At 38.7% G+C, this 18,778-nt stretch overlaps 1 protein-coding gene and 1 pseudogene across 1 annotated transcript in view; one reads left to right on the top strand and one right to left on the bottom strand.

Moving 5' to 3' along the window:
- The window catches only part of LMNB1 (lamin B1), a 62,482-nt gene that overhangs the window by 29,089 nt on the left and 14,615 nt on the right, over positions 1 to 18,778 (top strand). The window contains exons 4-8 of the mRNA XM_017501003.2: positions 4,943 to 5,113; positions 6,463 to 6,588; positions 12,904 to 13,124; positions 15,123 to 15,348; positions 16,621 to 16,725. Coding sequence (XP_017356492.1) covers positions 4,943 to 5,113; positions 6,463 to 6,588; positions 12,904 to 13,124; positions 15,123 to 15,348; positions 16,621 to 16,725 — 849 coding nt within the window. The remainder of the gene's footprint in view (positions 1 to 4,942; positions 5,114 to 6,462; positions 6,589 to 12,903; positions 13,125 to 15,122; positions 15,349 to 16,620; positions 16,726 to 18,778) is intronic.
- Positions 2,875 to 3,971, bottom strand: LOC108284318 (annotated as a pseudogene).

Genomic DNA, 18,778 nt, shown 5'->3' with positions numbered 1-18,778 from the left:
GTGGCCCAGGCTGGAGTGCAGTGGCACGATCTTGGCTCACTGCAACCTCCACCTCCCAGGTTCAGGCAATTCTCCTGCCTCAGCCTCCTGAGTAGCTGGGATTACAGGCATGTGCCACCACGCCCAGCTAATTTTTATATTTTTAGTAGAGATAAGGTTTTACCATGTTGGTCAGGCTGGTCTCGAACTCCTGTCCTCGTGATCCACCCGCCTCGGCCTCCCAAAGTGCTGGGATTACAAGTGTGAGCCACCGCGCCCAGCCAGGTCACTGATTCTACATAAAAAAATGACATCAGTAAAAAGTCATTTAATATTTTTAGAGGCTGGGCGTGGTGGCTCACTCCTGTAATCCTAGCACTTTGAGAGGCTGAGGCGGGTGGATCACGAGGTCAAGAGATGGAGACCATCCTGGCCAACATGGTGAAACCCTGTCTCTACTAAAAGTATAAAAATTAGCTGGGCATGGTGGTGCACAGCCTGTAGTCCCAGCTACTCGGGAGGCTGAGGCAGGAGAATCGCTTGAACCTGGGAGGCGGAGGCTGCAATGAGCTGAGATCTCACCACCACACTCCAGCCTGGTGACAGAGTGAGACTCCGTCTTCAAAAAAACGATGTATATATGCGTACGTGTGTGTGTGTGTGTGTGTGTGTGTGTGTGTGTGTGTGTGTGTGTATTTATTTTAGAGTGTTTATGTCACATCTTTGAATTTTTGGCTTTTGCCTTTTTTAGAATGGATTTTAAGTTATTCCTCTCAATTTTTTTTTTTTAATTGTTTTTGGAGACAGAGTCCTACTCTGTTGCCCAGACTGGAGTGTAGTGGTGTGATCTTGGCTCACTGCAACCTTCACTTCCTGGGTTCAATTGATTCTCCTGCCTCGGCCTCCGGGGTAGCTGGAACTATAGGCATGCACCACCACACCCGGCTAAGTTTTGTATTTTTGGTAGAGACAGGGTTTCACCATTTTGGCCAGTCTGGTCTCAAATTTCTGAACTCAAGTAATCCTTTCGCCTCGGCCTCCTGGAGTGCTGGGATTTAGGCGTGAGCCACCATGCCCGGCCTTTTTTACTTTAAATAAAAAAAATTAAATTTTTTTTTTTTTTTTAAAGAGACAGAGTCTCACTCTGTTGCCCAGGCTGGAGTACAGTGCTATGATCTTGGCTCACTGCAACCTGTGCCTCCTGGGTTCAAGTGATTCTTGTGCCTCAGCCTCTTGAGTAGCTAGGATTACAGGTTCACACCCTCACAACTGGCTAATTTTTTTCTTTTTTTTTTAGTATTGTTTTTTTGTAAGTCTCACCGTATTGGCCAGGCTGGTCTCAAACTCCTGGCCTCAAGTGATCCACCGGCCTCAGCCTCCCAAAGTGCTGGGATTACAGGTGTGAACCACTACTCTGGCCTAACTTTTTTTTACATTGATGGTATGTGTTCAGTAATAATATCTAACTAACTTATTATGAACAGTTGTGGGGAAAAAGGAAGGAGAAAAAAGAGGAAGGAGGAGATAGATAAAGGAAGGGCAAACCATTAGTAGTTCTTTTCAATGTTTTTATGATTTAGGTATTATTTGCTTCATGAAATAGATATGATTTCTGGGAGGATGACAGCAGAACTGTAATTTGAACTTGGTTTTCTGATTTTTGTCAAGTGCGTGCTCCTGTGCAGTGGCTAAGAGAAAGATAAAGAAATGCACAGGAAAATACATGAACTAACGTACACAAACAGCAACTTTGGTGGGTTATACTTCCCTCTTGTGGCTTCTTTAGATATTACCATTCTAATTTTTTTTTCTTTTCTTTTTTTTTTTGTGATTGAGTGTCACTCAGCTGTCCAGGCTGGAGTGCAGTGGCATGATCTTGGCTTACTGCATCCCAGGTTCAAGCAATTCTTCTGTCTCAGCCTTCCCAGTAGCTGGGATTGCAGACACCTGCCATCATGCCCAGCTAATTTTTGTATTTTAGTGGAGACGGGGTTTCACCATGTTGGCCAGGCTGGTCTTGAACTCCTGACTTCAGGTGATCTACCCGTTTCAGCTTCCCAAAGTGCTAGGATTATAGGTGTGAGCCACTGTGCTTGGCCTTCCATTCTAATTGTATTTACACAGTTCCTTAAAACAGAGTAAAGGATCATGACAACTACTTCTGTTTTTTTTTTTTTTTTTTTTTTTTTTTTTATTTTTTTTTTTTTTTTTTTTTTTTTTTTTTTTTAAATTTAGAGAATACTTTATTAGTTTCTGTAATCAAACCCATGTAGATAAGACCTTACATATTTAATACAGTGTGTTACCCCTGTACAAATGGAAAAAAAATTAAGTAACGTTTCTAGACCAATATGGCTGGCTGTTAATTTCTGTACAATGCCAACTCAACACAGTAAACTGGGATACTTTTTCCAAAGTTGATAGCACACCTAAGGTTTCCAAAAATTCAAATTAAATATATATGCATATATATATTTATTTATTTAAAAAACTAAGAGCAGTATGTTATGTATCAATAGCAACAACAGCTTTTCCAGGTTCTGCAATCATCTGAACAAAATTATAGAGACATCCAGCACACTCCATTTAAAAAAAGGGGAATAAAAAGGTACAAAACAAAACCCCAGAAAATTGCAAAGTTCTGTTACTGTTGTGGTACCTGGCACCATTTTTTTATATTAGCTTCTGAATCATCTAGAAAGAAAACATTCTAGAATAACATCATTGAAAACAGCTCTGATAAAGCACAGTCACTACTACGTATCATAAAGCAGGTACAAGATATTTTACCTTCACGTAGGTATGATACAATACTGTCTTGTATCTATAATACTAGAAGATACAATTAAAAAGGCACTATTTGAGACTTGATTCTACTTTTCTTTTTTTTAATACTCCGAAAAATGATGCATTTATTTACGCAACCTTTATAAGAACAATCCCTTTGCGATCCCAAAACCTAGGCAGAGAGTGAAAAGAGACAAACAGAACCTTCTCCAAAATGGTAGTCCTCACAACAGAGGTGTAGTACAAGAGACACATAAAATGGCAGCTCTTCAGAGGAGTGTGTAGGCAGCCCCTAGCTGCGGAGTGTGGCCAGCCGTGACTGCATGGCCTCCAGAGCTTCTTCCTCTCCCTCATCCTCTGAGGCAGCTCCTGAAGGTTCTGGCTCTGGAAGGGCATCAGTCACTTTACTGGGTGCTCTGCCCAAGGCCCCTGCTGTAATTTCAAATAGAATTTTGTCAATTTCCATTTCTGCCTCTTTCTCCATTTCTTCCTGATCGTCCATGCTTTCAAAAGTGTCCTCTAACATCTCCTCTATGATCCCAGCCTTCATCATTTCTTTGGACAGCTCCCTCATGGTGGCCTGAATTTCTGGAATCTTCACCAGACTTTGCATGGCCTTCATCACTTCTGTGCTCTTCTGCAGGGAACCAGCCACTCACAAGACCGCGAGCTGGTTCTTTATCCCCATAAGCACCGAGTTCATGTGCGCTTTGGATGCCTACAGCTTGCTCATGGCCTTCCTTGACCTGATCATCTCCTTGGTCAGAACTACACAAACATCCTTCTGGCCCTTCTTGGCTGCATCTTTCACAGATCGTTTCACTTTTTCTTCTTTTCTTTGGATATCCCTTATTTGCCTGTCAACAACTCTCATTTCCTTTCTTATCTTCAATGACCATTCATTGACCAGTTCTTTGGGTGGCTTCTCCTGGGTTTTTCCAAACAGCCCCATGGCGAACTGAACTCGTCTTGCTCCTTCTGGCTTTCCGTTCCCTGCGCCCAGGCAGGTCACGGGCAGCCGCCTAGGCGGGACCTGCGGAGAGGAAGGGAGTCTTGATTCTACTTTTCTAGCAGAGGGCCCAAAGGATGGCATGACGCAGCTATGTAAAAAAATGCACCTTATTAGGATTTCCTTTAATTAGTGGTACAGTTCTAGGTACTCACTGTTCTTCATGAACACCAGCTAAAAACTGGTTTAAAAAGAAAATGAAACCCCAAAACTGTGGGATACTTCTATTCTTTAGTAGAAAAATTTTCATATATTTATTTGAGTTAGTCAACTTACATTGTTAATAAGATCCTGTATCACTTGATACCATATACTTGATAGTTTAATACCAGCATTTAAACGAAATCATATAAATTAGCTTGTTCTGCCTGTTATTATGTCTAAGAAAATAGTTTTATGGCAGGGTGTGGTGGCTCACTCTTGTAATCCCAGCACTTTGGGAGGCTGAGGCAGGTTGATCACCTGCAGTCAGGAGTTTGAGACCAGTCTGGCCAACACGGGGAAATCCCGTCTCTACTAAAAATACAAAAATTGGCCAGGCATGGTGGTGTGCGCTTATGATCCCAGCTACTAGAGAGGCTGAGACAGGAGAATTGCCTGAACCCGGGAGGTAGAGGTTGCAGTGAGCTGAGATCATGCCACTGCACTCCAGCCTGGGCGAGTGACAGTGAGACTCCATCTCCAAGAAAGAAAAAGGAAGTAGTTTCATTACACATAAATTTTTACTTAAATTTATCATGACTGGTAAGTTTACCTTTCCATGTGCTTTGTTTTTTTTAAAGAGGGATTATCAATGAAACAATTTAGAAAAATAATTTTTGCTTAGTGTTTAGTATAGTTTACTGTCTATAAATCCCTGATTGCATGGTAATTTAGTAGGTCATCCAGGCCTTTCCTTGGCTTCAGAAAAATAAATAGCTATGCTCCTGAAAAGGAATAGGAAATTCCTAGGGCTTGAGATGCTATGACTTCTGTCATTAGTTTCATTTCAAATATCTTCTCAACTGAAAACTAAGAGGCAAAAAAGTGTTTATTCACATGAATGCTTTAGGACAAACAGGAGGTTTGTATGTGAAACTTCAGTTGGCTGTGATGTCACTCAGATCTGTACCAGTGCAGCCACAGTAAGTAACTTGGCTTTATGTTTTTTATTTCTTTTTTCCCCAGGAGATTAATGAGACCAGAAGGAAACATGAAACGCGCTTGGTAGAGGTGGATTCTGGGCGTCAGATTGAGTACGAGTACAAGCTGGCTCAAGCCCTTCATGAGATGAGAGAGCAACATGATGCCCAAGTGAGGCTGTATAAGGAAGAGCTGGAGCAGACTTACCATGCCAAAGTGAGCTCTGTCTTCAGAAGAGTCTTTTGAACTCTTAAAATCATTACTTCACAGATCCCATGAAGAACATGGCTTGATGTTTATCTGGTTCTTTTTAAAAATGATTCCACTAGCCTCCATGAAATATATAGAAAAACTGTTGTTTTTTTTTTTTTTAAAGTGCAGTTTTCTATAAACTAAATGTTACTAAAAGTTACTGGAAAAAATGTAGGGTTGTTCCAATTTTATTAGAGGTAAGGATTTGTCTTTTTGTCCTATTGATCATTCATATTACACCAGAGCTGAACCCAAGCCATGTGAAATACCTTTCTTCCAATAACAAGTACTGATCACGCTGCCGACATCTACATCCATTTAGTAGTAAATGAATGTCCAGTTGCATTAGCTCTCACTTTCACGTCGTCACTGTGCACAGATTGCAACTACTACATGTTGGGGTTTTTTGCACAAGGGCCAAATGAAAAGTCTCTGGTGTTTCTTCTTCTGTCACTATTATTCACTTAATAAAAATTGCAGAAACTTCCCGTTTACATTAGCAGACCATGCAAGAATTCATAAAAATCACCAACTAATATAGGCTTTCCTGGTAAATGATTTTACCTTGTTTTAAATGTTATATGATTTGATTAAAAAGATTTTTTTGAGGCCGACTTAGAGTCAGAGTTATTAAAAATTTTCATTGCATGGCCTTAAACTGTTCATGTTGCTTCTTATCTAGTCTATGAAGTGGTAATTAATGAAAGATCTCTTATTATAAACAGTAACTTCAGTTGTATAACATTTATCCAAGATTACCCATTGAGCTAGACAGCGAATGAACTAAAGTAAGGATGAGTTACTTTGTGGCCTTACAGGGAGCCAGGGAGAAGTCACAGGACCGTGTGCCTGAGACACACATACACAGCAGTGTCGTGGGATTTGTATTTTACTCGAGGAGCTTTTTTTTTTTTTTTCTCTTCTGAAAGGAAGTATTTCTATCTGGTTTGAACTAATCTATAAACTAGTATTTTCTGCTCGTTGCTTTATATTCTGTGTTGGATTCGGTGCGTTAGGGATATATGATGTTTGCTTTCTTACAAACATGAATGACCATAATTCTGTGTGACTATTTTAGAGTCATTTCCTAAATAATGAGTTTTAAGAATCGTAATATACCTAGACTTTTACCCAAAGTTTATTACTTCAATATTTCATTCATGCCATGTCAGCAAACTTCATGATGCTTTTCCTGTGTTTCATCAACCAGTTACCAGCAGGACTTAGGTTTGAAATACCTTGAGGTGAATCATGCTTCCTTGTTTGTTTCAGTGCTCTAGATAAGACTGACTATGGTTTGCTTCTCCTTTTAGCTTGAGAATGCCAGGCTGTCATCAGAGATGAATACTTCTACTGTTAACAGTGCCAGGGAAGAACTGATGGAAAGCCGCATGAGAATTGAGAGCCTTTCATCTCAGCTTTCTAATCTACAGAAAGAGGTAAGTAAGCATGTTTCTGTAAGAAGTTAGAATTGAAGGCCACGTTCACCATGGGCACCTACCTGCTTTGTTCTGCCTGATGTCCCTCCTCCCTCTGTTTGTCACAGAGGATGATGTTATCCTGTGCTTTGGTCTGCACAGTACTTTTGTAGATTAGTTCATTTTGCATTGCATAAACGTTATTTGAGCAGATACTATTATTCCTAATTAGTAGATTACACAGAGCTAAGGGACTTGCCCTCAAGGAAGCAGCCTGCTAGTTTATTCACTAGACTTACCCTAGGACCGACATCTTTTGCCTTCTCTAACAGCTTCATCTCTACAGAGTTATTCTCAACACATTCCTTTTTTATATCATTTGAAAACCAAAATGAAGAAAAACATGCAAAAATTCTTTTTGGGTGGTGAATGCTTTGTGTTTCTAGACAAGTTCTTTAGTGCTTAAAGTATATAATAATTAGGATCCAGGGAAGTAGCTTTAATTTGCATATTCCAATAAGAATTTAGTGACTCATTAATTTGTTGGTACACTTAAGTGACAAATGGCATTATTGCTGGCTGTGTTGACTGGCTATCTACCAGGGCGTGATGGTGTGCTTCAGGTGCTGCACTACTTCAGATCATTTTCAGCCTAGGGTGGTGTCAGTGTGGACACAGTCTATCTACCAGGGCGTGATGATGTGCTTCAGGTGCTGCCCTACGTCAGATCATTTTCAGCCTAGGGTGGTGTCAGTGTGGACACAAAGTACGTATACTTCATATATGCATTCAGAGTGATTCAGCAATTTACATGTCACCTTAATTATTTTGGAAATAACTTCAGCTTCTGTTTTTCTCAAGGGAGGAAATCTTGTTTTGAATTTTCCACATAAGAATAAACTTTACTCTTGATGAGGCTTTTCTTCCTTTTTCTTTTTACCATTTTTAGTAAAGTGTTTCTAATTATAAAACTGATGACATTTATTGCAGGAACTTAGAAGTAAAGCAGAAAATGAGTCACATAAAATGGGGTGATAAAAAAGAATTTAGTTAACATAGGAGCTCTTACATTGCCTATCATGTGCTTTGTTACTTACAGCACAAATTTTTAACTTATTTTAAACCTGTTTTGTGCTGATAGTGTTTTGAAGATTTTCATGTAACTGTAGAGCTGGAAGCACCTCTGAATTCATTCTGTATAACCATAGATCTAGGTGAGTTTGATGACTTGCCCAGAGGCTGCAGACTGATAAATGGGTTTCTCTACTTGTTCTCAGTTTTTTCTTTTATACCTCATTCTCTTCAAAGAAGATTTACTTTTAGAAATTTAATAGATAATCTTTTTTCCATTGCACCATCTGTCTTAATCCTTTTGGGCTGCTATAACAAACTGCTATTGACCTGCTAGCTTACAAACAAGAGAAACGTTGGAAATTATTTCTGTTTTGGAGGCTGGGAAATGCAAGGTCAAGACACTGGCAGATTGGGTATCTGCCTGGTGAGGGCTGTTCCCTGATTTATCGATTGGGCCTTCTTGCTGTGTCCTCACACGGTTGAAGGGTGAATGAGCTCCCTTGGCCCTATTTTATAAAGGCATGAATCGCAATCACTACGGCTTTCTTCATGATCTAATTACCACACAAAAGCCCCACCTCTTAATATCATCACCTTGAGAGTTAGGATTTAGACATGAACTTTATGGGAACACAAACATTCAGATTATATCCCTGTCTTAACAGGTAGTTTTCTAAAAATGGGCCTCTCTGTTCTTATGCTGAGTTGGCATTCACTACTCTTTTCCATTTACTAATAGTAAATTGTATACTACTTACTGTCTCTCAATTTTATTTTTTCCTACTCTTACTATTTTTTTGGCTGCTGCTTAATCCGTTTGATTTACTTAGTACAGATCTTCTCTTGGGGTGGATCTTTATTGTACTTTGGATGAGGAAACTGAGGCGAGTCTAGTGTTATTAATCAGTAGCAGTGGGCTCTGACACTTATTGACCCAGATCCAAGCCTTTTCCCTGTTTGCCTGTTAATTGCATTCCCATTTTTGCAAGTTTTCTTTTTTTTTTTTTTTTTTTTTTTTTTAAAGATAGAATTTTGCTTTTGTTGCCCAAGCTGGAGTGCAGTGGCATGCAACCTTTGCCTCCTGGGTTCAAATGATTCTCCTGCCTCAGCCTCCCGAGTAGCTGGGGTTACGGGTGTGTGCCACCGTGCCTGGCTAATTTTTCTTATTTTTAGTAGAAACAGGGTTTTACCATGTTAGCCAGGCTGGTCTGGAACTCCTGACCTCAGGTGATCTTCCCTCCTTGGCCTCCCAAAGTGCTGGGATTACAGCTGTGAGCCACCGCGCCTGGCTGCAATTTTTTTTATTGACCTTAACTTAGTGGTTTTTAAGTAATGTTAGAAAGGGAACTGGGGGTTTCCAGAAGCTAATTCATTAGTAAATAGAAGAAGAGCATTTCCCTTTAGCCAAAGTAGTTTTTAATTTCTCTGTCTGTGGGTGAATCTTTTCCTCCATTCATTATTGGTAACAGACTTTATGGTAAACAGTATATTTTGAGGAATATTTTTATTAGTTGATAAATTTTAGCCTTAGAAAAATCATCAAAAAGAAAAATGTTATTTCTTTGAATATTTCCCTATTGTGTATCTTAATAGTGTTTGTTGCTGAGTCATATCAGTTTCATCATGCTGCCTATTGGGCCATAAGAATTTCCTTTCGGTTAAATAACTCAGGTTGGTGAAGTACTTCTTAAATTTCACTTAAAATTGACATGGCATTTAAAATACTGATTTTAGAAGATATATTTAAATAATATATAGATGGTAGCAGTGTTATGTTTTGGAATTAGAGATTTTACATCGTTTATAGCATTTCTAGATTTTTGACTTGGGGCCAGTTAGCGCTTGCTTGCCTTAGAGAAGAGTATAGCATGGTACTTAAAAACACCTCGAACTTTTGTTTTTCTGACACCTAGATTCTGGAGACTTTTGTTGCAGCTAGACCTTAATAAACCAGTACAATTACATTACATACTGTAAAAAAATAAAAAAAACCTAAGATCATCAGAAGTCATAAAATTTAGGGTTAGAGGCAATATCTGAGAGATAATCTAGTTAGTTAGATCTCTTCATTTTCCTTATGTGGAAACTGGTTTAGTGAGGTTAATTACAGCTTGCTTATAGTCTCATAGGTAGTTAATGGCAGAATTAGAAAGGAGAACCTAGGTCTAACTTCTCATACTGTGTTCCTTATATTTCACTACACAAGTGTAAGTGCAGTGACTGAAAATAGAATTTAAATATTTCTATTTAAAATACAGAATGATTCAGAGTAACTTTAAAACTTCTATACCTAGATTTTGACTTCCCCTTAAACAGCTCTGCAACATCAAAGGCAGTCAGAGACATTATTGGGTTTATAAATCTGGGCTTAGGTTATCTGTGAATCTTGGGCAGTTTGTATCTCTCGTCAACTCTCCTTTTTGCTCGTTTGTTCTGCTACCTCTGATATACAAAAAACATGGTAGAGGGGAAATGGATTTCTCCATTTATAGCATGATATTTGCAAATGCAGTTAAATGCAAGTTCTCTGAGGTTCAGGGATTACCTTCGTAATACCCGTCTTAAGAGGAGTGCCTGTCTAAATAGTATGTCAAGTCATATACTACTCTGTAATTTAATTAATCGATTGTCATTTTTTTTCTTTAAAAATATTTTTTTTTGTTTGCATGTGAACCAGGCACCCCCTCTACCCCCGAATAGGTTCAGAGTGACTCCTGATTATTTTTAAAATAACCTTGTTATTTTGGCATAATTTTAGATTTACAGAAAAGTTGGCAAAGTAGTATAGACAGTTCTGTTTTTCCTTCACCCAGTTTCCCCTGTTGTTAGCATCCTTATGTTACCATAGTGTATTTTTCAAAAGTAAGAAACTGACATTGATATATTACTGTGAACTAGACTCCAGACTTTGGATTTCACCAGTTTTTCTATTATCCTCTTTCTGTTCCAGGTGCCACATGCCTCCCCTGGTCTCTGACATTTTCTTGGGCTTTCCTTGTTTTTTATGAGCTTGAGCCTTGCGTAGGATTGCTCAGGTATCCTATAGACTGTCCCCCAATTTGGATTTCTCTGGTGCTTTTCACATGATTAGACTGGGATTTGGGGTTTTAGGTGCCCGTTTTGTCACATCATATCTGGGATTGCACATAGGTGATATCCATATGACGTCACTGGTGGTGCTTGGTTTAAGATAGTGTTTGCCATGTTTCTCCACTGTCAACAGCACTACTAGTTTTCCCTTTTCATACACTGTTCATAGGAAGCAGGTCACTAAGTTCAGCCCACCCTCAAGGGTGAAGGACAGGATCTTAAGCACCACATTCTGTGGGGAGATCTACATTTATCAAATGGTATTCTTTTGTAAAGATTTGACCATTCCTTGTTTGTTTATTTGTTTGTTTGTGTTAGTATGGACTTATGGGCATTTATACTTTGGGTTGTAAGTTAATACTGCAGTATTTACATTTTTGGCTTGGATCGTTTCACCTTTGGCTGTTGGGAGTTCTGTCAGGTTGGGCACTGTGTCCCATTGCTTTTTGAGCACTTTGTTGCTTTCTGGTACTATAACATGCTGTAGGCCCATCTTGCGTTTTCCCTGCCCAAGTCCTAGAATTATCCATTTCTCCAAGGAGCCCTGGTTCTTGTTATTGGAGAATGGTATATAGAAATTAAGATCTGGTCACTGAGTGTGCTCACTGGTCCTGGGTTGTCACTGCTTCTCAGCCCTCTCACCAGTAAAAGTAGGTAGTATTTTATGGATGCTAACCCAAGTGTACACACATATTTATAACTGTTTTTCTGTCTGATCATTTGTGTTTATATTAAGGTAAACATGAATTCATACAGATGTCTCTGACTTGAATCTAGTACCACAGTATTCATATTTGGTGTCCTCTCTGACATATCTATGACTTTTCTCTCTGAGAGTAAGAAACCTAGTATTTATCATCCATTTACTTATCGATTCAGCCCAAGTATATGTTAAAGCAATTTCAAAATTTTGAACCTATACTACTGTGAGAAGTAAATTTAACCAGCAAAAGTATAGTTTTTATGTATTGGGTAGTTCCTTTTTTTTTTTTTTTTTTTTTTTTTTTTTTTTTTTTTTTTTTTTTTTTGAGACGGAGTTTCGCTCTTGTTACCCAGGCTGGAGTGCAATGGCGCGATCTCGGCTCACCGCAACCTCCGCCTCCTGGGTTCAAGCAATTCTCCTGCCTCAGCCTCCTGAGTAGCTGGGACTACAGGCACGCGCCACCATGCCCAGCTAATTTTTTGTAGTTTTAGTAGAGACAGGGTTTCACCATGTTGACCAGGATGGTCTCGATCTCTTGACCTCGTGATCCACCCGCCTCAGCCTCCCAAAGTGCTGGGATTACAGGCTTGAGCCACCACGCCCGGCCGGGTAGTTCCTTTTTATCTCTAGCCTTCCAAATTTAGTTTTTGCACATTAGATGTCCTTCCTCTCCTGCACTGTTGCGGGTACTTATGATTCTGAGGCCTAAGCTATCCATCAGTCTTTTTGAGTTGATTGTCACTTTCTGAGGCTACTGAGATGAATTCTGTCATGAAGAAACACAGAAGAATAATTACCCAGTGAGCCACAAGGTTTCTAAGATGAACTTTCTGGTGTAGGATGTGTGATTTTTAAATTTTTTAATGCCAAATATATAGTTTTTATGTTTACTGTGAAACTTTATCACCCAGCCCTATATTGTATGGCCTTTGTGTGCTAACTGAACAGGAGATAGCCCACCAATCCTAAAGGAACATTAGGTAGTACCTTCCACATGGTAACCAGAGTTCCTTTGCCTTGGTTTCTGAATATTCCTCAGCAGTCTGCTAAAACACACTTTTACCTACTCTTAGGTTTATTTTGTCTGTCAGTTTATATCTTTTTAAGTTCTTTATTTAATTTATACTTTTGGAAGTAAAGGCTTTGTAAGGGAGTCAGACTTGACTTTTACCAAAACCACAGCTTAAAATTTTTTTGGCTAAGTACAGAAAACAATATACGTATATTTACAGAACTTACATTTGGGGAATATATCTTTGATTCTTTTATTAGCCAAAACTTTCCTGAGGTCTGTGTTTTGTATTTGAGGAATTTTGGGTTTTAATTTCTTAAAATCTCTTCAGTTCTAGTGAGTTAGAGATTCCATAGGGTTGTACTTGTTTTCCAGTCTAGGACATGGTTTAAAATAGCTGCCTGGTGCTAATGTTGGAATGTTCCTAGAAAGTAAATGTGTTTCCTTGTATCTTAAGTCTAGAGCATGTTTGGAAAGGATTCAAGAATTAGAGGACTTGCTTGCTAAAGAAAAAGACAACTCTCGTCGCATGCTGACAGACAAAGAGAGAGAGATGGCAGAAATAAGAGATCAGATGCAGCAACAGCTGAATGACTATGAACAGCTTCTTGATGTAAAGTTAGCGCTGGACATGGAAATCAGTGCTTACAGGAAACTCTTAGAGGGCGAAGAAGAGAGGTAAGGAACTTAAGCCTCACCCTATCTTATGGTCCACTTTTTGCCCCTCACCCTTTTTATTTAAAGAAAAATAAATAGCAGCATTTTTAAAAGAACTTTAATTATTTTTTCGGTCATTTCTTCTAACATCTAGGTATAGAGGTAGTCATAGATAATATTTTTACCTTAACAGACAAAGTGTTGCTCAAGTACTCTTAGTTTTTTATTATTACTTTAAATGCTGAACTGCATCAGGGTGGAATAGTTCTTTGAGATTTTAAATGTTTTTGTGATTTGGAAATACCAAATTGGCTAAAAGAGACTCTACATATATTTTATTTTTTTGAGACAGCGTCTGACCCTCTTGCCCAGGCTAGAGTGCAGTGGTGTGATCTTGGCTCACTGTAGCCTCTGCTTCCTGTGTTCAAGCAATTTTCCTGCCTCAGCCTCCCAAGTATCTGGGATTACAGGTGTGTGCCACCATACCCAGCTAATTTTGTATTTTTAGTAGAGATGAGGTTTTACCATGTTGGCCAGGCTGGTCTCGAACTCCTGACTTCAAATGATTCACCCCCTCGGCCACCCAAAGTATTGGTATGACAAGACATGAGCCACCACACCCAGCTGGCTTTACATGTATTTTAAATCTGGTCAATGTATAAATCTTTTCGATACCTGTTTTCAGAAAAGAGTTTCAAAAGAGCCAGGTGCAGTGAGTGAGTGGTTCATGCCTGGAATCCCAGCACTTTGGGAGGCCAAGGTGAGTGGATCACCTGAGGTCGAGAGTTCAAGACCAGCCTGACCAACATGGAGAAAGCCTGTCTCTACTAAAAATACAAAATTAGCCAGGCGTGGCCATGCATGCCTGTAATCCCAGCTACTCTGGAGGCTGAGGTAGGAGAATCTCTTGGAACTGGGAGGCAGAGGTTGCAGTGAGCCAAGATTGCCACTGCACTGTGGCATGGACAAGAGTGAAACTCTATTTCAGAAAAACAAAGAGTTCCAAAAGGAAAGTGCCTGATTTAGAATAAAAAGTCAGGCACTATTATGTCCATTGCGATCACAAGAAAATACAGGTATGCAAAGAGAAAATAGTACACTAACTGTAACAGTGGCTGTGGTGGGTGGTGGTGGATCAGACGACCTTCTTCTACACCTGTTTATTAGACTTCCTGCATTATGGTTATATTACTTTTATCCCTAGAGAAGACATTCAGATTTTTTTTTTTTTTTGAAGAAAATTGATGATGGGTGTCTTCTTATAAAAAGTTTACCTTATTTAAGGTAAACTTTGGCTTTGGCTAACAGATTGTAAGTAATATTTTGCTTTAGAAATTCATTGGGATATCATTATTATTATTATTATTTGAGACAGGGCCTTGCCCTGTCACCCAGGCTGGAGGTCACTGGCACAATCTTGGCTCACTGCAACTTTAGCCTCCTGGGCTCAAGCTGTCTTTCTATCTCAGCTTCCCAAGTAGCTGCCACCACAGGTGTGAGCCACCATGTCTGGCTAATTTTTGTATTTTTTGTAGAGGCAAGGTTTTGTTGCATTGCCCAGGCTGGTCTTGATCAAGTGATCCGCCTGTCTCAGCCTCCCAAAGTGTTGGGATTACAGTTGTGAGCCATTGTGCCTGGCCTTGTTTTTGTTGTTTTGTTTTGTTTTTTTGAGATAGAGTCACCCAGATTAGAGTGCAGTGGTGCGATCTTGGCTTACTGCAATCTCTGCCTCTGGGGTTCAAGCAGTTCTCTTGCCTCAGCCTCCCAAGTAACTGGTATTACAGGCGCCTGCCACCATGCCCAGCTAATTTTTTTTATTTTTAGTAGAGATGGGGTTTCACCATGTTGGTCAGACTGGTCTTGAATTAACTGACCTCAAGCAGTCTACCTGCCTTGGCCTCCCAAAGTGCTGTGAGATTACAGGCATGAGCCACCATGTTCAGCCCTCTCCCCTTTTTTTTTAAAGGCAAGAAGGGCATATGTGTTTTAAAAATAAATTGTTTTATTTTTCCTATATAGATTGAAGCTCTCTCCAAGCCCTTCTTCCCGTGTGACAGTATCCCGAGCATCCTCAAGTCGCAGTGTACGTACGACTAGAGGAAAGCGGAAGAGGGTTGATGTGGAAGAATCAGAGGCAAGTAGCAGTGTTAGCATCTCTCATTCCGCCTCAGCCACTGGGAATGTTTGCATTGAAGAAATTGATGTTGATGGGAAATTTATCCGCTTGAAGAACACTTCCGAACAGGTAAAAAAAATAGACCCATTTTTTTTTTCTAGCAAGGCTTTACAGATTTCCAGGCTATCTTGCAATTGTGAAAGCTCCTTAGTTTTTGTTTGGATTCATTAAGTCTTCATGGAATAAGGATTTATATTCTTTTTACTTAAATTCATAAAATAAAAGGAGGAGTAGGAGGTGGTGCCCTTAGTAGTTTAAACATTAACTCTTCTCTAGAGAGCCAGGGCTTTTTTGAAAAGCATGTTCCTTTTATTGTAGTGGTTTTTCTGAGGATAAATTAGTATTGTTATTCTCTGCCCTAGCCAGATTTGTGAAGAAGTTAGAGCAATTGGATGAAAATGGTGGATATTTTTTCATTTATTAACTTAATGACTCCAGATTGGTGTGCAGTGGCTTAATCTTGGCTCTGCAACCTCTACCTTCCGGCTCAAGTAATTCTCCTGCCTCAGCCTCTTGAGTAACTGGGATTTCAGGTGTGTGCAAGCTGGGACTACAGGCGCCCACCACCATGCCCAGCTAATTTTTTGAATTTTTAGTAGAGACAGGGTTTCAGCATGTTAGCCAGGATGGCCTTGATCTCCTGACCTCGTGATCTGCCTGTCTCGGCCTCTCAAGAAATGCTGGGACTACAGGCATGAGCCATTGTATCCGGCTAATTTTTATATTTTTACACAGCATTTGGCCATGTTGGCCAGGCTGGTCTCCAACTCCTGACCTCAGGTGATCCACCCACCTTGGCCTTCCAAAGTGCTGGGATTACAGGCGTGAGCCACTGTGCCCAGCCACATTGACCCCCCCCTTTTTTTTTTGAGCCCCTTATGTTTTCATGTAAGAGAGTTGAATGCGGGCAGAAGTGGGACAGATGCAGAAGGAAAATGACAGATTTTTTTCTGTTTCTAAGCTTATGCATGTGTATTTTAAAAGCTTGAAGTAATCCAGTACTTGATGTTTAAAATTGTGATTATGACAGCTAGATAATAATGTAAATTTAAAAGACCCACCTTATGTAGCAGTGAATTTGACCATTTAATTTGGTTTATACCCTTTCCTTCCAGTTCTGCCCTCTTTAAAGTTAAGTACCTTACTAGTTAACTCATTGTTGAAGTTACTGTTTCACTGAATGACAAAATCACGTTTTCTTTTTATAGTAGGAAAACCTGAAACATGGGAAGATGTCCATAAAGCCGTCTTAGTTTTAACTGTCTGTATGGATTAATTTATTTGATTATTCCACAACTTCTGTATCTTTGAAGTAATACTACCCCTGTCTTCTGTGTATAGGACCAACCAATGGGAGGCTGGGAGATGATTAGAAAAATTGGAGACACATCAGTCAGTTACAAATATACCTCAAGATACGTGCTGAAGGCAGGCCAAACTGTTACAGTAAGTTCATCTAGTCATCATTTAATTTAACTTCATTTTGTTAACTAACAAAGTAACTCAAAAGGTTTTTTGGCTGAAAGAGAAGCATTTTAGAAATTGCCATTAAAGCACTTTTTGTATTATTAGGATATTACAAGTGCTATAAAAGATTTTTTAAATTGTGTCTTATTGAGCGTAGTGAAGACTTGACCTTTGAGTTATTTTTATCTTGTCTATTCCAGTAGATATAAAAGCTATAACCTGACTGATACTTACAGTCTAATGTCATTCAGGAGACACTGCTTGGCATAAAAATCTGTTAAGAATATAACATTAATATATGTGCATTAACGTATGCCTAAAACAGCAATCTCCAGCCTTGGGTGAGCTTCAGAATCATCTGGGGTAGTATTTGGGTATCCAGGCCCCACTTCACCCTTCGCTATCTTTGGGGTTGGGGTAAGAAATTAGGTTTTGAACAAAAGTCTTTGGATTATAGGCACCCTCATAAATGATCACTGCTTTGAAATGTCATATTTTAGCAAGAGTATCTGTGCAGTTTTTGCATAATATCTAAGGTTCTAGATTCAGAGAAAGACTAAGTGACATTTTGAGTCTTGATTTCTAAATGGCTCTCTATTGGTGTGTTCTGAAATACTACATTTTTAATAGTTACTGAAATACTATGAGCTTTTTAGAGAAATATGTTCCATTGAGTAGATTCTTTTGCTTTTACTTGGTAGATTTAGCAGACAGTAGAATATGCTAACTTTGATATAGATGTCAACAGTCCCTCTTTTCATCCTAAAAGAATATAGAGGTGACTGTCTCTTTCCTTTTATAGATTCTTCTTTAAAAAATATTAAACGTGTCTTTTAAATGTGTTTATAATTTTATGTTGATACAAACCTTACTGTTGAAGATCAAAGGCTCAAACTTCCCTTTAAAAAGGTATATTTAGAGAGCATGATGCCACTTTGTGAAAATATCAGATGCTAATTTGGTAATAATGGGTAAAAATGGATCAACTGTCTTAACTACAATATCCTTTCTTCCTCTTTAGTAATTACTATTAGTGAGAGAAAATCGCTCCATCCTATTATATGTCTTATGGAAGCTGTATAATGTGGTAAAAAGAATCTGACATTTTAGGTCAAAGTATTCAGAATTGAGTATGCTCTCTACCTCTAAAGTAATATGGAAGCCTTATGCCAATCATCTGCATTTCTCTACTGGGTATACTACCTCAGGGACTAAATAGATGGATTCTAGAGGTCTAGTGGAGAACTGAATTATCATATAAAATAATGTGATTATTTTTTTCTTCAGTAACTGGCATTAAATGTGATAAGCAGCTCTTTGGAACATGGTAGTGATAAGTGATCTTTCTGTAAAATTGCAGAGGCAAAAGCAAAGATCAGTTTAAAACTCTAGAATAGAAATATGAGAACCACATGTGTTATTTTAAATTTTCTTATAGCCACATTAAAATGAAGTAAAAGAGAAAGACATGAATTTTAGAACTATATTTTATTAAACCCAGTATATCCAAAATATTGCTTTACCATGTAATTAGTCTAAAAAGTTAGATAGTTTTACATTCTTTATTTTAGCTAAGTCTTCAAAATCTAGTGTGTATTTTATCCTCACAGCACATTTATTTCAGACTAGCCACATTTTAAGTGCTCAGAAGCCACATTTTGCTGCCATATTGAATGACATGGCTATAGGACTTACTAATTTTTAGGTTAAATTAGCCAGCAAGGATACTGACATTTTATGATGATTATTATTAACACTAAATCAGCTATATGATTACATATAGGTTAGTGAGAAATAGTGCTTAAAATTAGGAAAACACTAACGTTCCACATAATCTAAACGTTGGACCAGATCCAGTTCCTTTTTTTAGTTTCATCCCAATTAATACCTTGTGCTCCTTTCCATTTGTAATGCTGATGAAATATCTGAATGCTCCAGGTGAACATCTAAAAAGTAAAGACTCTCTCCAAATCAGTAATTCATAGATTTTTCTCATTTTTTTTCTCACAACCCCCCCCCCTTTTTTTTTTTT

Source organism: Cebus imitator, unplaced genomic scaffold (genome assembly GCF_001604975.1).
Source record: "Cebus imitator isolate Cc_AM_T3 unplaced genomic scaffold, Cebus_imitator-1.0 Scaffold275, whole genome shotgun sequence".
In the NCBI taxonomy this organism is placed as follows: domain Eukaryota; kingdom Metazoa; phylum Chordata; class Mammalia; order Primates; family Cebidae; genus Cebus; species Cebus imitator.
The sequence above is the reverse complement of the archived record's forward strand: the minus strand, read 5'-3'. Positions and strand labels throughout refer to the sequence as shown.